The 27804-nt window shown below is 46.7% G+C and overlaps 1 protein-coding gene across 3 annotated transcripts in view; it reads left to right on the top strand.

The window, feature by feature from the left end:
- Positions 1–27804, top strand: part of SMCHD1 (structural maintenance of chromosomes flexible hinge domain containing 1) — a 110847-nt gene that overhangs the window by 151 nt on the left and 82892 nt on the right. For all 3 annotated transcript variants that reach the window (XM_060200763.1, XM_060200762.1, XM_060200764.1), the window contains exons 1-8: positions 1–40; positions 12474–12549; positions 13649–13810; positions 16370–16452; positions 17294–17424; positions 22327–22441; positions 22574–22693; positions 26331–26497. The exon at positions 1–40 is cut by the window's left edge and continues 151 nt beyond it. In XM_060200763.1, the coding sequence (XP_060056746.1) occupies positions 1–40; positions 12474–12549; positions 13649–13810; positions 16370–16452; positions 17294–17424; positions 22327–22441; positions 22574–22693; positions 26331–26497 (894 nt within the window). The remainder of the gene's footprint in view (positions 41–12473; positions 12550–13648; positions 13811–16369; positions 16453–17293; positions 17425–22326; positions 22442–22573; positions 22694–26330; positions 26498–27804) is intronic.

Raw genomic sequence — 27804 nt, 5'->3', positions numbered from 1 at the left:
GCGCTCGGGCTTCGCGGGCTTCCGCGCGGCGCTGCGCCAGGTAGGCGGCCGGCCGGGGCCATAAAGCTGTCAGGCGCCACGCGGCCGCGGCTGTTGTTGTCGCCCTGCCGCCGCGGCCGAGCCCGTGACAGGCACCTGCCGTCCTCGGCCCCGGGGAGCGCGCGCGGCAGGGTCCGTCCGTCCGTCCGTCCGTCCGTCCGTCCGCGGGCGCCGGGTCTAGTCGGGAGTCGCTGACGGAGCTGCCCGGGGCGGGGGGACGGGCCGGACGCGCGCGGGAGGCGCCGCAGATGCCGGGCAGCCTTCGCTCCTCGTGCGGGGTAGCCGGAGCCGGCCGGAGTCGGACCCGGGACTCGGAGCCGGCCGGGAATCGAACCCGGGACTCGGAACCGGCCGGGAATCGAACCCGGGACTCGGAGCCCGGCCGGAGTCGGACCCGGGACTCGGACCCGGGACTCGGAGCCGGCCGGAGTCGGACCCGGGACTCGGAACCGGCCGGAGTCGGAACCGGGACTCGGAACCGGCCGGGAGTCGGACCCGGGACTCGGAACCGGCCGGGAATCGAACCCGGGACTCGGAGCCCGGCCGGAGTCGGACCCGGGACTCGGAACCGGGACTCGGAGCCGGCCGGAGTCGGACCCGGGACTCGGAACCGGCCGGTGTCGGACCCGGGACTCGGAGCCCGGCCGGGAATCGAACCCGGGACTCGGAGCCGGCCGGAGTCGGACCCGGGACCCAGAACCGGCCGGAGTCGGACCCGGGACTCGGAGCCCTGCCGGGAATCGAACCCGGGACTCGGAACCGGCCGGAGTCGGACCCGGGACTCGGAACCGGCCGGGAATCGAACCCGGGACTCGGAACCGGCCGGAGTCGGACCCGGGACTCGGAACCGGGACTCGGAACCGGCCGGAGTCGGACCCGGGACTCGGAGCCGGCCGGAGTCGGACCCGGGACTCGGAACCGGCTGGGAATCGAACCCGGGACTCGGAACCGGCCGGAGTCGGACCCGGGACTCGGAACCGGCCGGGAATCGAACCCGGGACTCGGAACCGGCCGGAGTCGGACCCGGGACTCGGAACCGGGACTCGGAGCCGGCCGGAGTCGGACCCGGGACTCGGAGCCCGGCCGGGAATCGAACCCGGCACTCGGAGCCGGCCGGAGTCGGACCCGGGACTCGGAGCCCTGCCGGGAATCGAACCCGGGACTCGGAGCCCGGCCGGGAATCAAACCCGGGACTCGGAGCCCTGCCGGGAATCGAACCCGGGACTCGGAGCCCGGCCGGGAATCAAACCCGGGACTCGGAGCCCGGCCGGGAATCGAACCCGGGACTCGGAGCCCGGCCGGGAATCGAACCCGGGACTCGGAGCCCGGCCGGGAATCAAACCCGGGACTCGGAGCCCGGCCGGGAATCGAACCCGGGACTCGGAGCCCGGCCGGGAATCGAACCCGGGACTCGGAGCCCGGCCGGGAATCGAACCCGGGACTCGGAGCCCGGCCGGGAATCGAACCCGGGACTCGGAGCCGGCCGGGAGTCGGACCCGGGCACTTGGTGTCCCCCGGCCTGAAGTCTTTGCAGGACCCTGGCGCAGCCCCGCGCCCCCGAGCAGCTCATCTCCCTGCCGGAGAGCATAGCTGCTACTCTGCTTTCTTTTTCCTTCCTTTTCCTTTCTTTCCCTGTGCCCCAGCAAGTGCGGACAGAGGGCGAAAGGAGCCGGGGATTGAACTCGGGGCCTGCGGCCCGCCCCCGGCGTCCTGTCTCCCCTGCCCGTGGAGTGGAGTGGAGGCCGCCGGTGCCGGTGCCGGTGCCGAGCCCCGAGCCGCGCAGTCCCGGTTTGGAGGTGGGCCAGGTGCGCGGCTGTCTCCTCTGCAGCTGGGCCGGGCGCGCAGTGCCGGTGCCGGTGATCTGTGTCCAGAGCCGCCCCACCAAAGGAAACTTTATCATGAAAAGCAGCAGGTCGTGGTCGGTCCCGAGCTGCATCCCCGGCCGCACATGTGCCAGAGTGATGTCAGGTTCTTTCTCTCTCCTCCTGTCTTTCTCATAAATAAGTAACATCTGTAAAAAAATAAAGTGACAGTATAATGAATGAAATAAGGGGACGGAGGGGCGTGAAACATTTGCTCATGCGTAAGTCATGCAGTTTGTGGTCACTTAGCACTTGGAGTTTCTGTTTGTAGCTCTCCGGCCCTTTGTGACTGTGCTTTTATTTACTTTGGAGAGACGGCGAGGGAGACGCTGGCAGCCTTGCTTCACTTCCTGCAGCTCTGCCCATGCAGAGGGGACCCGGGGCTTGAACCCTGGTCCTTGACCATGGTAACGGGGAGCACTCGACCAGGTCCAGCGCCCTCTAGCCGTTTTTTAACCCGATCCATTTAAAAAATATATATTTATTTTTCCCTTTTGTTGCCCTTGTTTTTTATTCTTGTTGATGTCATTAGGACAGAGAGAAATGAAAAGGAGGGAAGACAGAGAGGGGAGAGACAGACAGACACCTGCAGACCTGCTTCACCGCCTGGGAAGCGACTCCCCTGCGGGTGGGGAGCCGGGGGCTCGACTGTATTTTTTTTAATTGCTTGTATTTTTGATATCTTTTCAGAAGTCCCTGTCATCTTGTCAGAATTATTCCCTTTAAATGCTTGGGTCAAGGGCGGGGTAGGTAGCATGCTGGTTATGCAAAGACCCATGCCTGAGGCCTCGGGGCCCCAGGTTCAGTCCCCCGTAAGCCGGAGCTGAGCAGGGCCCTGGTGAAACCCGGGGATGAAAGCGCCCAGGAGGTGGCAGTGGCTCGGGTGTGGGGTGTGGGGTGTGGGGTGTGCGGAGGCCAGCATCACCCGTGCAGCATCACCCGTGCAGCAGTGCTGTTCTGTTTCTCCTGCTGTCATACAGAAACAAAGCCTGTGAGTCTGGATTGATGTGTACTGTAGCGGCTTTCATGGCCGCTCGCTGCTCCTCCTCGGTGTGTGGCTCTTCTCTGCTCCTTGGCTCCGTGCGAGTTTGTTCTGCACCGCCGCTGTATAGCACTTTTTCAGTTGGAGAGTTCCGGCTAAACTCACTTCAGTGCGGTGACAGGACAGACGGAGGGTCTCATCCATGCTGGGTGTAGCTCTGTGGGGCCTCCTCCACCCTGACTCAGCGGCTGTGTGTACTCACCGCCAGGGCTTGAGTGAACCATAATGCCACAGCACTGCCCCCAGCCCCGTCCCCTGTCCCCCGTCCCCCATCCCCGTGGGAGCCGGGGTCAAACCTTGGTCCTCTGCGTGGCAAAGCAGGGACCCTCCTAGGTGGGCTACCTTGCTGGGCTTGCTGCCTTTTTTTTTTTTTACTATCTATTTATTCCCTTTTGTTGCCCTTGTTTTATTGTTGTAGTTATTATTGTTGTTATTGATGATGTTGTTTATTGGATAGGACAGAGAGAAATGGAGAGAGGGGGGAGAGAAAGACCTGTGAAGTGACCCCCCTGCAGGTGGGGAGCCGGGGGCTCGAACCGGGATCCTTACGCCAGTCCTTGCGCTTTGCACCACCTGCGCTTAACCCGCTGCGCTACCGCCGACTCCCCCCAGTTTTCTTTTTTTATTTCTTTTATATTAGTGATTTAATATTGGTTTACAAAATGACAAAATGACAGGGGCTTAATTCCATACTGTTCCCCCATCAGAATTCTGTGTCCCCATTCTCTCCATTGGAAACATCAGTGGTTCTTCCAAGGTCACAGATATGGATTGAAAAAAATATATATATAATATTTATCCCCTTTTGTTGCCCTTGTTTTATTGTTGTCGTTGTTAGATAGGACAGAGAGAAATGGAGAGAGAAGGGGAAGACAGAGAGGGGGAGAGAAAGACAGACACCTGCAGACCTGCTTCACCGCCTGTGAAGCGACTCCCCTGCAGGTGGGGAGCCGGGGGCTCAAACCGGGATCCTTGTGCTTTGCGCCATGTGTGCTTAACCGGCTGTTACTACTCGACTCCCGGATTGACTATATTTTTATATCAGTCTGTCTGTGTATCTATATTTTTGCTCATTTTTTTTCTGTGGTCCTGCCTTCTCTTCCTTTTTTTTTTTTAACTAGAGCACTGCTCAGCTCTGGCTTATGGTGGTGTGGGGATAGAACCTGGGACTTTGGAGCCTCAGGCATTGCAGTCTCTTTGTTTAGCCATTATGCTGTCCACTCCATGCCCTTCTCTTCCTTTTAAAGGCACACTACGCCTACTACTACTTCTGAGTGTCTTTCCTTTTTGCCTTTTCTCTCTGGGTCCTGATGGAACTGGGTTTCAGAGCCCTCTGGTCATCTTCCCCTAATATTTGTCTCCCTCTGGGACTATGGACCAAAATGAAGGTAAGAGTTCTGGCTTCTGTAATTGCTTATCTGCTGGACATGGATGTTGGCAGGTCGATGTATACGCCCCGCCCCAGCCTGTTTGTATCTTTCCCTAGTGGCTTGGGGCTCTGGGACACATTGGGGAGGTTGTCTGCCCAGGGAGTTGAGGATGGAGTCATAGTAGCATCTGCACCTTGGTGTCTGAAAAGCAGTTAAGATCTGAAGCAGGACAAAATATGTAATAACCAGGAACCAAAAATTAAGAATAGACTAGGTGAGAATAGGGATTTTAGGGTGGTAAGAAGCTAGAGTCATGTTTTTTTTAAAGACTTTATTTATTTATGAGAAAGACAGGAGGAGAGAGAACGAACCTGACATCACTCTGGCATATGTGCTGCTGGAGATCAAACTCGGGACCTCATGCTTGAGAGTCCAAAGCTTTATCACTGCGCCACCTCCCAGACCACAGCTAGAGTCATTTAAAAAAATTTTTTTAAAAATATTTATTCCATTTTGTTGCCCTTGTTGTTTTATTGTTGTAGGTATTATTGTTGTTGTTGATGGATAGGACAGAGAGAAATGGAGAGAGGAGGGGAAGACAGAGAGAGAGGGGGAGAGAAAGACAGACACCTGCAGACCTGCTTCACCGCCTGTGAAGCGACTCCCCTGCAGGTGGGGAGCCGGGGGCTCGAACCGGGATCCTTATGCCGGTCCTTGCGCTTTGCACCACGTGCGCTTAACCCGCTGTGCTACCGCCTGACTCCCCTAGAGTCATTTTTAAAGGACCCCCGACTTTAGTAATTTTTGCTGGAGCTGGATAGCTAACGTGGAAGTGGGCTAAAATATTGTCTGGGACGATGTAGTCAGAGTTGAGACTAGAGCTAGAAAGCTGGATTGTGGCAGAGAGTAGCTCCCAAACTTGAAGAGAAAAAATAAATACAATCAGCTTTGCCCTCGTAACCTGACCCAGGGCCCATGTCCGCTCTCATTTAGCACAGGAGTCCCTGTCAGTCTGAGCTCGCAGCCCATGGCCACAGCTGGGAATTCTGGGCTGCTCTCATGTCAGGACCCGTCGTGCTCGAGGGGCAGAGCAGGCTGACCAGCCTCCCTTCAGAGAGTGGGGGGGTCCCTGCCACAGCTGCTCTGCAGTGAGGGCGGGTCCTGGAGGGGCTTGGAGCTTGCGGTGGCATTCGTGATGGCGTTCCTGATGGCAGTGACCAGCGATGGTGGAGAGAGGGATCCATTAAGGTCTAGCTAGGCCCATCCATCTATGTGGGAATCCAAGGATTAAAGTGAGCTAGTTTCTTGCCCCCCCTGACCCCATCCTGCTTTTAACTTCTTTCTCTTCCTTATCTTTATTTATTTATTTATTTATTGGATAGAGACAGCCAGAAATTGAGAGAAAGGAGATAGAGAGGGAGAGAGACAACCCGTAGCCCTGCTTCATTGCTTGTGAAGCTTTCCCCCTGCAGGTGGGGACTGGTGGCTTGAACCCAGGTGCTTGCACACTGTAACATGTGTGCTCAGTCGGGCGCCACCACCTGGCCCTGTCTTTTGCCCTTATCCAGCTTTTGTAGTTCTTTTTTAATTTTTTAAATTAATTTTATTTTTGAGAGAGTTGCAGAGGCGGGGGAGAGAAACACCAGAGCACTGCTCAGCTCAGGCTTAGGGTGGTGCGGGGGATTGAACCTGGGACTTAGGAGCCTCAGGCATGAGAGTCTGTTTGCATAACCATGATGCTGTCTCCCCTGCCCTGTAGTTCTTTCTTTATCTGAGGAGCTTGAACTTTCTCCCAGCTGTTAAAGGGTTGAATGTCGTTTGTTTAGGTGTTAGGTCAGTGGGGTCTAGCCTCACGTTGAGGAGGAGGAAGTAGACGTAGGGTTTTAGTGGGGTCTGAGTTCACCTTGAGTGCTACTGCATTTACTTGTTTGAGGATTCTCATCAAGGTTGTCACAAGAACAGTAATTGTCCTTTAGTAGATATAGATACAAATAATATATATAAATTATATATTATATGTTATATATCGCCTCCAGGGTTATTGCTGGGGTCGGTGCCTGCACGAACCCACTGCTCCTGGAAGCTATTTTTTCCCCTTCTGTTGCCCTTGCCATTTGGATATATGTTTTTCAGCCAGTATCTCTCAGCTAACTATGCACAGTGCTTCTTCCTCCCTGTGCTGGATGTCTGCACACCACGTGCGCCGCAAGCTCGCTCGCCCTCTCCCCGGCTCAGAGACTCGCTTTGCTGCAGCGCGTCCCACCCGGTCCTAGCTCTGCCTTCTTTTACTTTTCTTTCTGTTTCTTAAATTCTTATTTATTTGTTTTCCCTTTTGTTGCCCTTGTTTAACGTTGTTGTTATTGATGTCGTCGTTGTTGGACAGGACAGAGAGAAATGGAGAGAGGCGGGGAAGACAGAGGGGGAGAGAAAGACAGACACTTGCAGACCTGCTTCACCGCCTGTGAAGCGATTCCCCTGCAGATGGGGAGCCGGGGGCTCAAACTGGGATCCTCACGCCGGTCCTTGTGCTTTGTGCCACACGCGCTCAGCCCACTGTGCTACCGCTCGACTCCCTGCTTTACTTTTCTTAAACACCATCTGTATGTGAGGCCACCTGCTATTCAGCCTTCTCTTTCTGCCACATCTCAGCAAGATGCCTTTAAGTGCCATCTAAAATACAGCAAAAATGATTTCAGTTTATCATAGCTGAGTAGTAGTCCATTTTGTATTATGTGCCATAAGATTAATTGATTTATCTGTGTCTGTTTCATCAGTGTTAACACTGGGGCTAGAAGAAGTCACTGCTCCTGGTGGCTGTTGTCTTCCTCTTCATGCATTCATTCATTGATGCATTTCTGGGCACCAGTGTTAGCTTTGGGGATCAGTGCCTATGCAACTACCCCCCCCCATTGTTTTCCTTGGTCATCTGAGAGAAGAGGAGAGGAGAGGAGAGGAGAGGAGAGGAGAGGAGAGGAGAGGAGAGGAGAGGAGAGGAGAGACACCCGCAGTTCTTGCTCTCCCTGCTGGCGGGGAGCAGGGTTTCATATCCTTCCTTGTCCATGGTAATTGTGCGCTTAGCCGGGTGTGCCACAGCCAGGCCCTCTCTCCATCCCCCATCCACTTTTCAGACGGGGGGGGGGGGGGCCTGGGGAGATAGGAAGAGAGAAATCGAGTTTACCCCTGCCTGTGGGGGGTGGGAGGCTTGCTCATGGTATGTGATATTCAGCTGGGACAGCTACCTCCCAGTCCCTCACACCGCAAGTGTCTTTATTATTATTATCCTTATTTATTGGATAGAGACAGCTAGAAATCAAGAGGGAAGGGGAAGAGAGACAGAGAGACACCTGCAGCCCTGCTTCACCACTCGCAAAGCTTTCCCCCCGCAGGTGGGGACTGGGGCTCAAACTTGGGTCCTTGCACATCGTAGCATGTGCGCTCAGCCAGGTGCGCCACTGCCCGGCCTCCACCACAGGTTTCTTAACCATTCATCTGTTGTCGGCCAGCTGAGTTGCTTCCAGGTTTTGGCTGTTACAGCTGCTGCTATGAACATAGGTGTGTCCTGATCTCTTTGGATGGGTGTGTGTGTGTTCTTTGGCTGGATCCTGAGGAGAGGCATCCAGGATCATAGGTAGATTGACTTCTGGCGTTCTGAGGAAGCTCCAGACTGTTCTCCACAGGGATTGAACCAATCTACATCCCGCCAACAGTGTACAGATGTCTCTTTGCCCGTGTCTGTTCTTATATATATATATATATATATATATATATATATATATATTCCCTTTTGTTGCCCTTGTTTTATTGTTGTAGTTATTATTGATGTCGTCGTTGTTGGATAGGACAGAGAGAAATGGAGCGAGATAGGGAAGACAGAGAGGAGGAGAGAAAGACAGACACCTGCAGACCTGCTTCACCGCCTGTGAAGCGACTCCCCTGCAGGTGGGGAGCCGGGGGCTCGAACTGGGATCCTTGTGCCGTCCTTGCCCGGCTGCGCTACTGCCGGCCCCCGACTTGTGAGCTGGCGTTGGCAGCTAGCCCTCCCATAGGGCATGCGAGGTCCTCCATTCAGCGGGGAGTGTCTTCTTGTCTCAGTGACGGCTTCTTTTGCTGTGCACAGGCTTTTCAGTTTGATGGGACCCCATTGGTCTATTTCTGTTTTTGTTTTCTTTGCTGTTGGGTTGGATCTTCAAAAGCATTTCCACAGTGAACATTGTGGAATGTTCTGTTGATGTTTTCTTCTGTATATCTGATGGTTTCGGGTCTAATGTCTGTGATTTTGATCCACTTAGAGTTGACTTTTGTACATGGTAATATGTGGTTCCATTTTTTGCTTTTTTAACACAATTTTTCTAACAGTATTTGTTAAAAAGACAGTCCTCTCTTCATTTGATATTCTGAACTTCCTTGTCAAAAATTAGTTGTCTTTAGGTGTCCGGGGCCTAGGTTAGATCTTTGGGGCAAAGAATATTTTATAGGTAGTGATGGTATATCTTTTTTTATATATATTTATTTCATTTTCTTTTTAAAATTTCTTTATTGGCGTATTAATGGCTTACAGTCAACAGTAAAATACAATAGTTTGTACATATGTGACATTTCCATGTTTTCCACATAACAATACAACCCCTAGTAGATCCTCCTCTGCCATCAAGATCCAGGACCTGAGCCCTCCCCCTACCCCAGTCTTTGACTTTGGTACAGTACACCAACTCCAGTCCAAGCTCTGCTTAGTGTTTGCCTTTTTATTTTATTTATATATTTATTATTGCCTTTTGTTGTCCTTGTTTTATTGTTGTAGTTATTATTGTTGTTCTTGATATGGTTGTTGTTGGATAGAACAGAGAGAAATGGAGAGAGAAGGGGAAGACAGAGAGGGGGAGAGAAAGACCTGTAGACCTACTTCATTGTTTGTAAAGCGACTCCCCTGCAGGTGGGGAGCCGGGGTCTCGAACCGGGATCCTTATGCTATCCTTGTGCTTTGCGCCACCTGCGCTTAAGCCGCTGCGCTACCGCCTGACTCCCCTTTTTTTAAAAATTTCTTTATTGGGGTATTAATGTTTTATATTCGACAGTAAATACAATAGTTTGTACATGCATAACATTCCTCAGTTTTCCACATAACAGTACAACCCCCACTAGGTCCTCTCATCCTTTTTGGACCTGTATTCTCCCCCCGACCCACACACACCCCCACCCCAGAGTCTTTTACTTTGGTGCAATACACCAACTCCAGTTCAGGTTCTACTTGGGTTTTCTCTTAAGATCTTGTTTTTCGACTTCAGCCTGAGAGTGAGATCATCCCATATTCATCCTTCTGTTTCTGACTTATTTCACTTAACATGATTTCTTCAAGCTCCATCCAAGAAATCGCCGTTTTTAATAGCTGAGTAGTATTCCATTGTGTATGTAGACCACAACTTGCTCAGCCACTCATCTGTTGGTGGGCAGGTTTTGGCTATTACAAATTGTACTATGTGTACACAGATCTTTTTGGATGGGTGTGTTGGGCTCCACTTCTAGCCTTTTTTTTTTTTTTTAATTTTAAAAAATATTTATTTCCTTTTTGTTGTTCTTGTTGTTTTTATTGTTGTAGTAATTTTGTTGATGTCGTTGTTGGATAGGACAGAGAAATGGAGAGAGGAGGGGAAGACGGGGAGAGAAAGACACCTGCAGACCTGCTTCACTGCCTGTGAAGTGACTCCCCTGCAGGTGGGGAGCGGGGGCTTGAACCGGGATCCTTACACCGGTCCTTGTGCTTTGCGCCATGTGCGCTTAACCCACTGCGCTGCCGCCTGACTCCCCACTAGTAGCCTTCTGAGAGTCTCCAGACTGCACTCTACAGGGGCTGGACCCATTGACATTCCCACCAGCAGTGCAGGAGGGTTCCTTTGACCCCACACCCTCTCCAGCATTTGCTGCTGTTACCTTTTCTGATGTGTGACATTCTCACAGGAGTGAAGTGGTATCTCATTGTTGTCTTTATTTGCATTTCTCTGACAATCAGAGACTTGGAACATTTTTTCAGTTTCTCAGCCTTTGAGGTCTCTTCTGCAGTGAATATTCTATCTATGTCCTCTCCCCATTTTGGATGGGGTCATTTGTTTTCTTGTGAGTTTGGCAAGCTCTTTATATATGTTGGTTATTAAACTCCTGTCTGATCTATGGCATGTAAAGATCTTCTCCCATTGTGTAAGGGGTTACTTTGTTTGGGTAGTGGTTTCTTTTAGTGTGCAGAAGCTTTTTAGTCATGGCATTTCTTGTTATGCCAGTCTGACTCGACATTTTTTATTTTATTTATTTTTTATTTTTTTTTTAAAGAATTTATTTATTCATGAGAAAGATAGGAGAGATAGAAAGAACCAGACATCACTCTGGTACATGTGCAGCCGGGGATTGAACTCAGGACCTCATGCTTGAGAGCCCAGTGCTCTATCTACTATGCCACCTCCCGGGACCACGTGACTGGACATTTTACTTAGTCTCTCAGCAGTGTTGCTATCAAATTACTGGAATCCAGCTGGGTTCAACTGGATCCTTTCATAGTAAAGTTTTATCTGGTAGCTCATCCAGTGGTGGTGAAATTGTGATTACTATTCTATCTACATTGACTGACTGGAATTTTAACTTTTTTTTTTAAATACTTACAACATAGAGAGACTCACATAAGAAAAGGCAGAAAAAAAGCTGAACACCAGGAGTCGGGCAGTAGCGCAGTGGGTTAAGCGCATGTGGCACGAAGTGCAAGGACCGGCATAAGGATCCCGGTTTGAGCCCCCAGCTCCCCACCTGCAGGGCAGTCGATTCACCTTCGGTGAAGCAGGTCTGCAGGTGTCTGTCATTCTCTCCCCCTCTCTGTCTTTCCCTCCTCTCTCCATTTCTCTGTCCTATTTAACAATGACGACATCAATAACAACAATAAAAAGACAAAAAGGGCAACAAAAGGGAAAATAAATAAAATTTTTTTAAAAAAGAAAGCTGAACACAGGTATGAGACACCAGGAGCTCTGTCTGCTGGTCTACAGTATACCTGTTGCAAAGAGTTACATCGTTTCATTTTAGAAATAGTCTTTTAATTCTAGACATATGTAAAATTTGAATGAAAATGTTGACTTTTTAATTCCTATTTTTTATAAGTCATGAAATTACATGGTTTCTGTACTGCTCTTTTGAATTTTCTTTTGCTCCTGTCTTTCTCTTTCTTGTTCTTCATCCTGATATGTGAAGGTGCTAATGCACGTCTTCTGATGTATTTTTCCCCAACCATAGTTTATAATTTGCTTTATTTTTTAAGCTGTTCCTTGGAAGGGGCAATAATAGAGCCAAAGATTCTCTACTGCGGCATGGGTGTCTTTGCTTGAAGGACGAGAAACATTAACTTCTCTTTTCTTCTAGGATTTTATCTGTTTATTTCCCACCAGGGTTATTGTTAGGGCTTGACTTTACCACTCCCAGTGGCTGTTTTTCTTTTCTTTACTCTCTTTTTTTAAAATTTAATTTAATTTAGTTTTTTACCAGAGCAGTGCTCAGCTCTGACTTATGGTAGTGCAGGGTATTGAACCTGGGACTTTGGAGCCTCAGGCATGAGTCTTTGTATAACCATTATGCTATCTACCTCTACTTTTTATTTTTTTTTTTAGCTCTTAGCTAGAGGGTGAGAGACAGGGTAGGAGAGACACAAAAGCATTGTCCTACTGCTTAGAAGCTTCCCCTGTGGAGATGCTCCTGTGTGGTGTTGTAGGCAGTGGCTTGAACCTGGGTCTCTGCTCCAGAGAGCACGGGCTTTACTGACCCCATCCAGTACTGAAACATCCCAGTATTTCAACTTGCTGAACATGGTATTAAACTGGTGCTTTGTTCCAAGTAGGACTCCTCACATATTTGCATGAACTAGTATTTCTTTGAGAAGTCCTCTGGAGGCTGCTCTTGAGATGTCACTCCTGACCGTGTTTCTAGGCATTATAGAATAGCATAAAACAAACATGTTAAACAGATAGTATGTGTGCTTCATTATGCAAATGCAAAATTAAAACAGCAAGACAGTTTCTTTAGGCAGATAGGGTATTGTTACGATATTATATACTATCAGTATTTTGTGTTGCAAATTTAAGTACTACATTTATCTCCTTTGTATAATATTCTTTCCCCTATTATTTTGGATAGACACTTGGCATTTCACCTGAAGAGAAATTTGTTATTACGACAACAAGTAGGAAAGAAATTACCTGTGACAATTTTGGTAAGCAAACTGTGTTAAGTTTCTGCTCTTTTGTATGTAACACACTCTAGAACATCCTAGAGTAAAACTTTTATTATGTAGGCAGGCTGAAACTGTTGATTTTGGCTACTGGTTTTGGATGGGGAGGGAACTGGGTAAGTGTACAGAGGTCAATTTTCAAGGAGCTTTATAGACAAGTAGTTGATAGCATTTACAGCTGCAGAATCTGAGACCTTTCCAACACCTAGCTACAGGCCTAACTTAGTCTTTCATTATCTTTTTTTTTTGGTCTCCAGGGTTATTGCTGGGCTCAGTGCCTACACTATGAATTCACCACTCCTTGGAGGCCGTTTTTCCCATTTTGTTGCCCTTGTTATTGTTGCCATTGCTGTTGCTGTTGTTGGATAGGGCAGAGAGAAATGGAGAGAGGAGGGAAGACAGAGAGGGGGAGAGAAAGACAGACACCTGCAGACCTGCTTCACCGCCTGTGAAGTGACTCCCCTGCAGGTGGGGAGCCGGGGGCTCGAACCCAGATCCATGCGTGGGTCCTTGTGCTTTGCACCATGTACACTTAACCCACTGTGCTACCGCCTGGCCCCGTCTAATTTGTTTACTCAATCAAATTCCAAAGCATGCCAGTTTTTTCTGACTAAATCTTTTGAATTTTACCTTTATTTATTTACTGGATACAGACAGAAAGAAATGAGAGGGAAGGGGAAGACGGAGACACCTGCAGCACTGATTTACTCGAGAAACGCTCCTCCATAGGTGGGGACTGGAGGCTTGAACCTGGGTCTTTGGCCACTGTAACTTGTACACTACCGGATAAACCACAGCTTGGCCCTGAATTTTACCATTCTCGCTCTATTTGTTTTGATACTGGTCTAGTGAAGTTACTTCCTCATTTGTCTCCTGTGCTAGTGAGCAGAGCGATTTGGATGTGCTTTACCCATGCCCACAGCAAAGCATACACTTTGATTTATGTGGATGGAGCACTGTTCAGGGGCCTGCCTGTATCATCTTTAAGGGCACTTTATGATTACTGTGCACATCCTAAATTATAAGTCACTGCGTTTCTGATGCTGCCCAACCACTGAAGGCCATTGTCTCTTGATTACAGAAGAAACTGTTAAAGATGGAGTAACTCTGTACCTGCTCCAGTCAGTCGATCAGCTACTACTGTCAGCCACAAAAGAAAGAATCGACTTCCTGCCTCACTATGACACACTGGTTAAAAGCGGCATGTATGAGTATTATGCCAGCGAAGGACAAAACCCTTTGCGTAAGTACCTGGGACGCTGGTAGTGCCATGTGGCGCGTATCACACGTTCCGCTCCGTCACTTTTAAGAGTTCCTCCTTCTCCTTGGAGACTGAGCAGTCATTTTGAGTTTCCTTACTTCAATCTCATTATAAAATATTGAATACTTACTGTACTGAGATGATCTTGCTTCAGAGTAAAGAAATCTCTCCTGTAAAAACAAACCTCGTATCAAAGCTTATTCATTTCTTTGAGTTTTTTAATATTTATTATTCCTTTTTGTTGCCCTTGTTTTATTGTTTTAGTTGTTATTGTCGTCGTTGTTGGATAGGACAGAGAGAGAGAAATGGAGAGAGGAGGGGAAGACAGAGAGGGGGAGAGACAGACAGACTCCTGCAGACCTGCTTCAGCATCTGTGAAGCGACTCCCCTGCAGGTGGGGAGCCGGGGTTCGAACCGGGATCCTTATGCCGGTCCTTGTGCTTTGCACCACGTGCGCTTAACCCGCTGCGCTACCGCCCGACTCTTTCTTTCTTTTCTTTTTTTCCCTCCCTCCCTCCCTTCCTTCCTTCCTTCCTTCCTTCCTTCCTTCCTTTCTCTTTCTTTCTTTCTCCCTTCCTTCCTTCCTTCCTTCCTTCCTTCCTTCCTTCCTTCCTTCCTTCCTTCCTTCCTTCCTTTCTTTCTTTCTTTCTTTCTTTCTTTCTTTCTTTCTCCTTTCTCCCTACACTAGAGCACTGTTCAACTCTGGTTTCAGTTGGGACTTGAGAGTCTTGCCGTTGAGCTTTTACACAGTCGTTATGCTGTGCTGTCTCTTTGCTTCAGCATTATGCTGTTTTCTTTTCTTTTTTCTTGCTTGTTTGCTTTTGTTTCAGAAAAAGACCCCAAACATTTTTCTCATGTTAAAAAAGTAATCATCTGTGGTCCGGGAGGTGGCATTGGACTCACAGGCATGGGGTCCTGAGTTAAATCCCTGCCAGCACATGTACCAGGGTGATGTCTGGTTCTCCCCCCCCATCTTTCTCATTAATGAATAAATAAAATCTTTTTACAAAGTCATAATCTTTTTTTTCTTATTAGCTATTGTCCAGGTGTCTACTCTTATTTATAATATAAATCCTTGAAAGAATAAACTGTTTACTATTAACAGTGTCATCCTCTCCCAGCCGCTCTCCTGTGCATGTTCTTTGAGGGACATCAGAGTCTGAATCTAGTCATCAGTCTCCTTTCCTTCCCCTTTTTCCCTTTCCCTTTTCCCTTTTCCCTTTTCCCTTCCCTTTTCGTGTTGGATAGAGACAGCCAGAAATCAAGAGGGGGAGGGGGTGATGGAGAAGGAACGGGACAGACACCTGCAACACTGCCTCACCAACTTGCAGAGCTTTCCCCCACGGATGGGACTGGGGGCTCAAATTCAGGTCCTTGTGCATTATAATGTGCATTGTGCATTGTAACACTCAACCAGGTGTGCCACCATCTGGTCACAGTGATCAGTCTCACAATTATCAGCCTCACAGTGATCACCACTTGTGAGGCTTCCACCAAGGTGGGGTCCAAGGCTTGAACCTGGGTCCTTGCACACTGTAATGTGTGTGTTTAACCAGGTACACCACCAGCTGGCCCCCTTATTCAGTCTTATAGCAAAGACTCACAAGTATCTTGACTTTCCTTTTCTCCTTCATTTATAGCTAGTCAAATACCAAATCATGCTCACTTCCTTCGAAGTTAATTTGTCCCCTTCCATGACCTACAAGCTCTCGATTCTTGCACATACTTCTTTATAAGGCCATCCCCCAGTATGTAGAGCATGGGAATACTTGCCGAAGTGCTTTTCCGTCAGTTAAATACAGTGTTGGTTGAGTCAAGCTCCATGGGGGTGAGAGGCATATACACTGGGCAGTCTCCAGCACTGACCCCACAGCAAGCCGAGCAGCAAGGTGGCTGTAGACTAGTGCCTCCACCTGAGCCAGTTCCGAGAGAGAGAGAGAGAGAGAGAGAGAGAGAGAGAGAGATGCCTTCAGAGTTCCTTTACGGCCCGTCTCTTGAGTGTGATTACTTTTGGTTTGTGCGCCATGTGATTACAACAAAGACTGCTGTTTGATTTCATGGTTATGATCTTCTGTTGGTCTCGTGCGTCTGTATGTCTGTCTTTAGATCATAAACTCCTTGAGGCCAGCAGTCCGGGCTGGCTAACTTGTGCTGTACAGTGCCAGACAAGCGCTACTGGTTGGTGACTGCGTTTTTATGCTGGTGCTGATTGACGTGGTGCCTTTGTTATGTCTTGTAACTGTAGGATCAGGGTAACACTTTAAGTCTAGTTCTTTCGAAAATAAAAGTGATGGTGTAAGGTACTTCAGAGTTTCTTCTACTTTGAACTTTTTATTTATTTATTTATTTATTTAATCAGAGCACTGTTGAGCTCTGGCTTATGGTGGTGCTGGGGATTGAACCTGGGACTTTGGAGCCTCAGGCATGAGAGTCTGTTTGCATAACCATTATGCTATCTACCCTCCACCCCTACTTTGAACTTTTATATAAAGTATCTGCAAGGGAAAAGTTAATCAGTGACATTTTCTTCTTCTCTTCCAGCATTTGCTCTTGCAGAATTAATTGATAACTCATTGTCCGCCACGTCTCGTAACACTGGCATTAGGAGAATACAGATCAAACTGGTAAGAAAACACTATCCAGCCTCTCAACTTTTCCTTTTATAGACGTACCGCCAGCCCTTTGGGAGGAGAAAGAGAAAGGTAACCTAAAGCAGACTGTTTGACACCTTTCATCCGTCACCTGTTTCTCCATGTGCCTCCTACCTGTGCGCAGAGATGTGTGGCCACACAGCGCACTTCATTTCATCTGCTTCCTCAAAGCAGCATCGAGAAGCTCTGCCTTACGGTCGGTCACTCTGCAGTGTGACTCGGCTGCTATTTAGACAGCTGTCTGGTACCATCGGTTACTGTTGTTGAGCTTCTCGAGTCTTTTTTTCTGTATTTTTGCCATTGTAAACAATGCTGGCATGATGAATGTCCTTGTAGATCTTTGTGCATCTAGTTAGTTGCTTAGGGTAAATATTGAGAAATGGAACTTCTGGGTTAAAAACATAGAAGAATTCTAAATCCTTGATTCATACAGCTGAAGTGCCTTCCAGAAAGTTGTAATAATTTATACTTCCTTCAGCAGCCTTTGTGAAACCATCCTTTAAAAAAAATGCCTTTAAAAAAAATTTTTTTTTTAAAGATTTATTTATGAATGAGAGCCAGAGCATTACTCTGGTACATGTGATGCTGGAGATCAGACTCAGGACTTAATACTCTTACATGCAAAATCTTACCCACTGTGCCGGCTCCCGGCCTGCTTGTGTGGCCGCTCTTTTCACTTCCCGGCCATGGGGAAGGAAGAAAGCGCTGTATTCTGTTCTCGGGATAGGAAACACCATGCAATAGAAATATGTGTGTGTGAGTCCCTTTTGTATTTAGCATTTCATATTTTTAATATTTGATTTTTTTGTTTTAGCTTTTTGACGAAATACAAGGAAAGCCTGCTGTTGCAGTGATAGATAATGGGAGAGGAATGACCTCTAAGCAGCTTAACAACTGGGCCGTGTATAGATTGTCAAAATTTACAAGGCAAGGTGACTTTGAAAGGTTAGAAACTGTACTCAATTTTATATGCATATTATTTTAATCAGGATGAAAATTCTAGTATATATTCAGTTATAGAGGCTGTGCTGGAGGTTTTGATGTTACAAGTATATTTGTTTAGATTATATATTAAAATTTTTATGATTAGTACTTAAGTTAAAACTACACAGCTGTGTGTCATTCCATAACAGTTTGCATTTACTGAGATGTGTGGATTATGTTGAGTACTTTATAGCTTCCCCTCACTAACATAAGTCTAATAGCAGATGTAGAATCTAGAACACAGAGTGATTTTAGACTTCTTCTCCTCCCATTTTTTTTCCCCCAGAGCACTGCTTGGCTCTGGCTTATGGTGGTGTGGGAGATTGAATCTGGGACCTGGGAGCTTCAGGCATAAGAGTCTATTTGCATAACCATTATGCTGTTTCCCTAACCCTTAGACTTTTTTCTAATTTTTAATGCTTACTTGATGGGGGAACCATTTCTTTATTTATTTTCCCTTTTGTTGCCCTTGTTGTATTTGATATTGTTGTTGTTGGATAGGACAGAGAGGAGGGGGAGAGAAAGACAGACACCTGCAGACCTGCTTCACCGCCTGTGAAGCGACCCCCCTACAGGTGGGGATCCGGGGGCTCAAACCAGGATCCTTAAGCCTGTCCTTGCGCTTCGCACCACCTGTGCTTAACCCACTGCGCTACCGCCCGGGGTATAGTTTCAAATCACACCCACCACCAGAGTCCTTTGTGCTCCCCCTCCCCCACCATCAGGAGTCACCATAGTTTTCACAGTCTTAGAGACATTTTGGCTACTTTCTTTTTTTCCTTCTCTTCTCCCCTTCTACCTCCCCCCCCTTTTGGGCAGGTTCATGTAGCTCGTAATTTACCTGACTGAGCACGACCGCTTGAGCTGCACCCATTTCTCCTTAGGGAGCACTGTTCCACTGTGTGTACACTGCAGCAGCTCTGTTCCACTGCGTGTACACTGCAGCAGCTCTGTTCCATTGTGTGTACACTGCAGCAGCTCTGTTCCACTGTGTGTACACTGCGGCAGCTCCTCATCCAGTCTCCTGTCAGTGACATTTAGGGAGCACTGTTCCACTGCGTGTACACTGCAGCAGCTCTGTTCCACTGCGTGTACACTGCAGCAGCTCCCCTGTCCAGTCTCCTGTCAGTGACAGTTAGGCCCTTCAGCTTGTAGTAGGAACGGTGACCCACAGGTCTTGGCCATTTAAGCTGTGTTGCATGCTTCAGTCATGTGCTTGGCATTCTTGCTGTTTCTGTGTCAAGGAAAACCACCCCGACTTAAGGATCAGTCCTGAAATGTACTATTACAGCCAGCAGCACACTTGTGTGCTCATTTCTGCAATTCCTGAGCCCTCGGGTCTTCCTTAGATTTAAGACTTAGAATGTCATGGGGAGAAGGAGGTCTGGGGGAGCAGGGTCATTAAGCTAGTTGATTCCTAACCTTACTGGTTGCATGACATGTAACAGACAGACCCACAAACTGAGTCTTGGTGCTTCTGGAACAGTATTCTTTGTCTTGACATGATATGGACACTTTCAAACAAACAGAAACGTTGAAATTTTAGAATGATGCAATGCTCAGATGCCTACTTTCTATAATTGGCTTTAAAATACTATCTTTTAGGAAGTCAGGAGGTGGCGCAGCGGGTTAAGCAGGTTAAGCACAGGTGGCGCAAGGACCAGTGTAAGGATCCCGGTTCGAGCTCCCGGCTCCCCACCTGCAGGGGAGTCGCTTCACAAGCAGTGAAGCAGGTCTGCAGGTGTCTGTCTTTCTCTTCTCCCCTCCCCTCTGTCTTCCCCTCCTCTCTCTATTTCTCCCATTTCTCTGTCCTATCCAACAACGATGATATCAATAACAACAAAGAATAACAGTAATAGCTATAATAAAACAAGATCAATGAAAGGGAATAAATATTTTTAAAATTTAAAAAATATATTTAAAAAAATTTATTATTTACTTTCTTTATTGAGGGGATTAATGGTTTACAGTAGACAGTCAAACAGTAGTTGGCATGTGTAATATTTCAGTTTTCTACATTGCACTAACCCCCTACCTAGGCCCTGTTCCACTATCATGTGAAAAAGATGAATTCACCATTTTTCATAGCTGAGTAGTATTCCACTGTGTATATAGAGTACAACTTGCTCAGCCACTCATCTGTTGTTGGACACCTGGGTTGTTTCCAGGATGTGGCTATTACACATTGTGCTGCTATGAACACAGGTGCACACAGATCTTTTTGGATGGGCGTGTTGAGTTCCTTAGGCTCTGTCCCCAGGAGAGGAATTGCAGGGTCACAGGCAGGTCCACTTCTAGCTTCTGAAAGTTCTCCAGACTGTGGGGCTGGACCCACTGACATTCCCACCAGCAGCGCAGGAGGGTCCTTTGTCCCCACAACCTCTCCAGCATTTGCTGCTGCTGTTTCTGATGTGTGACATTCTCACAGGAGTGAAGTGGCATCTCACTGTTGTCTTTATTTGCATTTCTCTGACAATCAGGGACTTGAACGTTTTTTCATACTTCCTCTTTAATAGTTTAGAATTCAAACATTTTTCTTGATTATCTTGGAAATTTAAAAATGAACATTTGGCTTTAACTTCAGTTGAAAGTACTCATCCCTTCCATGCTTTGAGGCACTGTAGTTCTGATCACTTTTTTCCCAGACCACTGTTTTGCTCAGCATTACAGTATCATCTTAAAGAAATTCTATCTGTGGGGCCGGTGGTGGCATACCTGGTTGCGTGCACATGTTACAAGGACCCAGGTTTAAGCTCCCAGTTGCTGCCTGCAGGGGGAAAGCTTTTCAAGTGGTGAAGCAGTCCTGCAGGTGTCTCTCTGTCTCTCTCTATCACCCCTTCTCTTGATTTCTGTCTCTATCCAGTAAAGTTAATAAAAAAAATTAAAAAATTTTGTGCATTGTTCCTCTTAGATACTTATATGTATCTAGCATGTTTAAAATTCATCTTTGCTACTACCACATTGTGATAATCAGCACGTTATACTGTGCTTCTAGAAATGTTTCTTTGTTGTTGTTGTTTATACATCCACAACACTGAAGCTTTCTCCTGGGCTGCCAACCCCTGTGGTCATATACTAGCTGAAGTAGGTGCCCTTGCAGGTGAGCTGTCTGGGCAGACCCTGTACATCCCTTTCTTAACTCTGGCTCACAGTGTAGAATGGCATTTTTATCTGGGCACTTGGGGGACCATATTACACTATCTTTTACTATCACCATCAGAACCTGTGACACTGTTCTAAGTCTTATCTTCTAGGCTGTTTTCTAGTTCTTTTTTCCCTCCCTTTTGTTGCCTTTGTTGTTTTATTGTTGTAGTTATTGTTGTTGTTGTTGATGTCATTGTTGATGGATAGGACAGAGAGAAATGGAGAGAGGAGGGGAAGACGGAGAGAAGGAGAGAAAGACAGACACCTGCAGACCTGCTTCACCGCCTGTGAAGCGACTCCCCTGCAGGTGGGGAGCCGGGAGCTCTAACCGGGATCCTTACGCCGGTCCCTGCGCTTTGTGCCACCTGCGCCTAACCCGCTGCGCCACCGCCCTCCCCCCCTCCTCCCCCCCCCCCCCCCCCGTTTTCTAGTTCTTTTCTGTTTTTGTTTTTTACTGTGATTTGAATTTCTTTTTCTTTACTCTGGGCTCTATTCAAGAATTTTTGCAGCTGTAATATAGTCTTTTCTCTCTTTTTGAAACCACCTTAAACATGTTAGATATTATCCTACATGGATGTAGATAACATAACGGTTATACAGAGACTATCATGCCTGTGGCTCCAAAGTCTCAGGTTCAGTCCCCTCTGCCACCATAAGCCAGAACTGAGCAGTGCTCTGGTAAAAACACAGTAATAATAAAATTTAACAAAAATTGTAAAAAAAGAAATGAGCTGTTTTCTTCTAGTAATGTGATTTAGACCTACTTTGATATTTTCTGTTTTTCTCTTTTGTTATTTCTTATAGATAAACTCTGAATATACTTTGTTTTCTTACGGTGTTTGTGAGCTGTGCCCTATCTCCTTGTTAACTTTCCCACTGAGTGTAGTAGTGGTTTTAGCCTCCTCTCCAGTTTTGTTTATTTCTGATGTTAGAAATGGTTTCCTTGGAGATGTTGCCTGTATTTGGAGAGACCGAAGTTGCCTGCTCTCCAGAGTGTTGTTACAGTGCAGTGTGAGCTTCATTTGTTGTGACACATGAAACTAAGGCTGCCTTTGCTTCAATTCTAGTTACTGTTCAGTCAGGACTCTTTGAAAGGTTTGAAGAGTAAGTAATTTTGAAGAGGTAGAATTAGAAGGGCATGGAATCAGAAAAGTAAGTGAGGACACACATGTTTATCCCTTCTGCTAAGTGTATGGTTTTGTAGAATTGGCCTAAGACTATCGACTTCTCAGAGTCCTCATTCAGCCGGTTGGGTGGGTACACTGTAAGGTTCCTGACCCCGGGTGGTGGTGCACCTGGCTGACTGCATATTTTGTAGTGTGCTAGGACCCGGATTCAAGCTCCCCAGTCCCCTACTGCAGGGGGAAAGCTTCACAAGTAGTAAAGTAGGGCTGCAGGTGTCTCTGTCTTTCTCCCTCTCTGTCTCTCCCATCTCAATTTCTGGCTGTCCGTATCCAATAAATAAATGAAGATTAAAAAAAGAAAAAGAGCCATGAGTGGGTGATGTCTTGTCTTTATTTTTGGTAAACATTTATTGATTGATTGATTGATTGATTCCCTTTTGTTGTTTTATTGTGGTAGTGATGTCTTGTCTTCTTACTCTGATTCTTTTACTAGCTCAGGGCTGTTTTTTTAAGTACTTGTACAGGCTGCAGATATCTTCGTTGGCTTCCACGGGACTTGTTGACAGCCCTGCATTAACATCGTGTTTTGTTTCAGTGACCATTCGGGATATGTGCGTCCAGTGCCGGTGCCGCGTAGTCTGAATAGTGACATTTCCTACTTTGGTGTCGGGGGCAAGCAAGCTGTTTTCTTTGTTGGACAGTCTGCCAGAGTAAGTTAAAAAGGAAACGATCCTTGTAGATGGGAGTTGGTTAGATATTCTTCAGGTTTATCTGGTCTAAATGTGTTAGCTAATTTGACTTAATTTGAATTCTTAAAGTACTGTTTTAAAAATATTTAACAGATGATAAGCAAGCCTACAGATTCCCAAGATGTTCACGAGCTTGTACTTTCTAAAGAAGATTTTGAGAAGAAGGAAAAGAACAAAGAAGCCATATACAGCGGCTATATCAGAAACAGGAAGGTGTGGCGCCCTCTCCCTTCTCGCTTATTGAGCTGCTACTCTGGGCTGATGGCAGAGCCAGAAGCGGGTTTGCAGTTTCTCTCTGAGCGACTGCTGTTGGTCATCTCTCTTTCTCTGCCCCGTCTCTTCTCCCCCTTCCTCCCCATTTCCTCCTCCTCTGTACAATTTTTTCAGGCTATAGGATTCTCAGATAAAATTGTTTGATTTTTATTCTATTTCCTTTTATAATGTGAATACCAAGTGGTCATTTATATGGCAAATTGACTTAATTATTTTTATTTGTGATTTGCAAAAATTATGATACAACAGAGATCTAATTCCACACAGAGTTCTGTATTACCATTCCCTCACTGGAAACTACAGTAGTTTCCCCAAGATAACAGATATGGGCTGACTATTATTTCTATCACTTTATATCCATTTTTTTCTATGGTCCTGCATTCTCTTCCTTTCTGAGTCACACCTACACCTGGAACTACTTCCGAATGTCCTTCCTTTTTTCTTCTTCTCTCTCTGGGTCTTGGGGTCCTCATGGAGTTGGAGCTCAGAGCCCTCTGGGCATCCTCCCCTGACATTTCTCCCCCTCTGGGAGCAGGGACCCAAATCCTTTATGGGGAGCAGAAGGTGGGAGTTCTGGCTTCTGTCATTGCTTCTCTGCTGGACATGGGTGTTGGCAGGTGGATCCACATCCCCAGCCTGTGTCTGTCTGTCCCTAGTGAGGCAGGGCTCTGGGGGAGGGGAGATTCCAGGACACATGGTGAGGGCGTCTCTGTACAGGGAAGCCAGGATGGTATCATAGGAGCACCTGCAACTTGGTGGCTGGAATCGGCAAGCTATAAGCAATATAAAACAATACAATTAAATAAAAACAGGAAGCAAAAAGTAGGCATACAACAGATGAGAATAGGAATATTAGGGTGGAAAGAAGCTAGGAAGTGTAGGTATGTTCCTAGGGCCCCATGACTTGAGTAAATTTTGTTGAGCCTGATAGTTAACATGCAGGTGGAGTAAAAACATTGTCTAAGAAGATGTAGTCAAGAGTTGAGACTAGGGCTGGAAAGCTGGATTAGGGCAGAGAGTAGCTCCCAAACTTGAAGAAAATAAATGTATATGGTTTCTTAGGCTGTAAGTCTTCATACAACTTACCTCTCACTTCTAAATAAAACTTTATGAAAAGTGCTCCTGAGAATGTAACCCCCCCCCCACACACACACATTGAGTTGAATTTTTAATCTTTATACTAGGTTTTTGGAAAAGTCACTTAATATATTTTTTTCTATGCAAAAATATGTAATGATTTCCAACAACCTAGTAATATAATAGTTGTAGAGTTAGAGTAGAAAGTAGTGGTAGAAAATGAGCTGGGGGTGGGGGGTCCGAGTAGACAGCATCATGGTTCTGCAGAGAGACCCTCATGCCCGAAGCTCCAGAGTCCCAGGTTCAGTCCCCTGCACCGCCATAAGCCAGAGCTGAGCAGGGCTCAGGTCAGAACAGAAAAGAAAAAAAGAAAAAGAGCTTGAGAGAAACAAGTGAGCGGCTTGTTTTAACTGTTTGTCAGTGAGAACCACGCGCACAGCGTCATTCCGGCACATGTGCTGCCGGGGTCCAGCACAAGAGGCTCAATGCATTGACATCTGCTTTGGAAAAACATGGAAGACATGCATGATCTTAATGACAGTAGTTCTATCAGTCAGCATCTTCTCAAGAAATACTGAAGCTGGAACAAAGTAGAAATGGACCCGCTTCCTCAGTATAGTTATTTTTACCCAAGTAAGTTCATATATGTCACAGCACGTGTAGTAGATGCCTTTGTGTATGCATTTTTGAGAGGAAGCAGAGCCCTGCTCTGTTCTGCCTTTAGGTAGTGCCAGTTGTTGAACGAGCGACCTCTGAACCATATGCTTGATTCATAGAGATTCATAATAAACATTAAGAAGTTCACATATTTTTTTAAAGCTTAGTTTACTTTTATTGCTACCCGGGTTATCACTGGGGGCTCAGTTCCTAACTCCACTATTCCTGGTGGCAATTTCTTTTCTTGATGTAGAGACAGACACATTGTGTGTGTGGGGGGGCGAGGGGGCAGAGAGGACAGACATCTGCAGTGCTTTTCTGGCTCCCAGGAAGCTTCCCCTGGACTTGGAGCCTGGGGACTAGACTTTGGTAACTGAACAGCCTACTGTCTTACCACCACCCGACCCCGAGAGATAGATCATTCCTGCCTACAGCCGCAGACCCGCTAGTCCCCTTCGTTGTGCATTCTGCAAGCTGTAGATACCCGCTGACTGTCAATTGGATCCCCGGTGATTTTTACTTCTTGTTCTTTTTATATATATATATATATATATATATATATATATATATATATATATATATATATATATATATATATTTATTCCCTTTTGTTGCCCTTGTTTTATTGTTATAGTTAATATTGTTGTTATTGATGTCATTGTTGTTGGATAGGACAGAGAGAAATGGAGGGAGGAGAGGAAGATAGAGAAGGGGAAAGACAGACACCTGCAGACCTGCTTCACCACTTGTGACTCCCCTGCAGGTGGGGAGTCGGGGGCTTGAGCTAGGATCCTTATGCCAGTCCTTGGCTTCGTGCTACATACTTAACCTGCTGCACTACTTTCCAACTCCCGATTTTTACTTCTTTTTGAGCAGTAGTTCTTTCAGCTTGCCATTTTCTTTCACATGGATGACTAGTCATTGAACTTGAGCAAGTTAAGTGGTAGATATCCCACCCACGAACTTAATTAACTTAGGTATGTGTTCCCAATTATTTCTGGCAGCCTTAGACTCAGTATTTTTCTTTATAGTTTCCTTTATTATAAAATCAGTTTTGTATTTTGGTATAAGATGCACCTTTAAATATTTCAATTTAACAGTTTTTGTAAAAAAAACTGATTTAGATTTGGCCATTTTGTCCCAAAGTGTTTTTTTTTTTTTTTTTTTTAATTTATTATTGGATAGAGACAGAAATTGAGAGGAGTGGGGTAGACAGAGAAGGAGAGAGACAGACACTTGCAGCCCTGCTTCACCATTTGTGAAATATTCCCCTGCAGGTGGGGACCAGGGGCTTGAACCTGGGTCCTTGTGCACTGTAATGTGTGTGCTCAACCAGGTGCGCCACTGCCTGGACCCTCCCCAAAGTTTTTTGAAGGTTGTTTTTGATACTTTGCAGTTGAATCACACTAGAAGTTGTAAATGTCATCTGAATAACTACAGTTGAAATATCAAATGTAGGGGGCTGGGTGGTAGGGCAGCAGGTTAAGCGCATGTGGTGCAAAGCGCAAGGACCGGCTAAGGATCCCGGTTCGAGCCCCTGGTTCCCCACCTGCAGGGGAGTCACTTCACAGGCGGTGAAGCAGGTCTGCAGGGGTCTGTCTTTCTCTCCTCGCTGTCTTCCTCTCCTCTCCATTTCTCTCTGTCCTATCCAACAACAATAATATTAACAACAACAACAACAACAACGGTACACAACAAGGGCAACAAAAGGGGAAAAACAGCCTCCAGGAGCAGTGGATGCGTGGTGCAGGCACTGAGCCCTAGCAGTAACCCTGGAGGCAAAAAAAAAAAAAAAAAGTCAGATGTGAAACTGTTTGACCTGTTGTATTTATATTCACTCTAGCCTTCTGATTCTGTTCACATTACAAATGACGATGAAAGATTTCTACATCATCTTATCTTGGAGGAGAAGGAGAAAGACAGCTTTACTGCTGTCATCATCACAGGGGTTCAGCCAGAGCACATCCAGTACTTGAGGAATTATTTCCATCTTTGGACAAGACAGTTAGCGTAAGTAATGTTTCTTTTTTGCTTTTGACAGAGATTATGGATACACTAAATGTCTTTGGTCTTATTCCATTTCCTTATCTTTGGTCTCATGATTATTGTTCTGATGCTGATAGGAAGACTGAATATTTTTTGATCATCTGTAATGAATCGTTCAGTAATCTAATTTTTATTATTTATTTATTTATTTAGCCTCGAGGGTTATCGCTGGGGCTCGGTGCCAGCACTACAAATCCACTGCTCCAGGAGGCCATTTTCCCCATTTTTGTTGCCCTTGTGGTGGTGGTTATTGTTGTTACAGCTGTTGTTGTTGGATAGGACAGAGAAATCGAGAGATGGAAAAGACAGAGGGGGAGAGAAAGACAGACACGTGCAGACCTGCTTCACCGCCTGTGAAGCGACTCCCCTGCAGGTGGGTAACGGAGGGCTCGAACCGGGGTTTTTACGCCGGTCCTTGCACTTAGTGCCATGTGCGCTTCACCCGCTGTGCTACCACCCAGCCCCCTAAATTTATTTTTGTTTTTATATCAGAGCACTGCTCAGTTCTGGCTTATGTGATTGGGGGTAGTGAACCTGGGATTTTGGAGTCTCAGGCATGAGAGTCTCTTTGCATAACCATTATTCGATGTACTCCAGCCCAAACCTTTGAAATTTCAAGTGAACCTCATAGCTTATTAAGTGAAGCATCATCTTTTTATGTCCCCCTCTGTGGTTCTCTGCAGTGTGATGTAATCTTGCATGTGCTTATATACATCTTTTTAAAAAAAATTATTTATTTATTTGCCCTTTTGTTTTCCTTGTTTTTCATTGTTGTAGTTATTTTTGTTGTTATTGATGTCATCACTGTTAAATAGGACAGAGAGAAATAGAGAGAGGAGGGGAAGACAGAGAAGGGGAGAGAAAGACTGACACCTGCAGACCTGCTTCACTGCCTGTGAAGCGACTCCCCTGCAGGTGGGGAGCCGGGGGCTTGAACTGGGACCCTTAAGCCGGTCCTTGTGCTTTGCGCCATGTGCGCTTAACCCGCTGCGCCACCGCCCGACTCCCGCTTATATACTTCTTTGATTTTATATTGCTGGGCTTGGTGCCTGCACAGCTCCTACTCCTGGTGGCCATTTTTTCTTTTGTTGTGATAGTGAGAGACAGAGAAGGAGAGGCACTTGCAGCACTGCTCCACCACTCAAGAAGCTTCCCCGTGCGGATGGTGACCTCTGACTTTACCTTGGGTTCTTGGCAAGGGAAAGCGCGCACCTGCTCAGTGCGTTACTCTGGGGCCCACACACAGACCTCAGCAGACTCTCTACTTTCTC

Source organism: Erinaceus europaeus, chromosome 10 (assembly GCF_950295315.1).
Source record: "Erinaceus europaeus chromosome 10, mEriEur2.1, whole genome shotgun sequence".
Classification (NCBI taxonomy): Eukaryota; Metazoa; Chordata; class Mammalia; order Eulipotyphla; family Erinaceidae; genus Erinaceus; species Erinaceus europaeus.
Note: the sequence above shows the minus strand (reverse complement) of the source record. Positions and strands in the feature narration are given on the sequence as shown.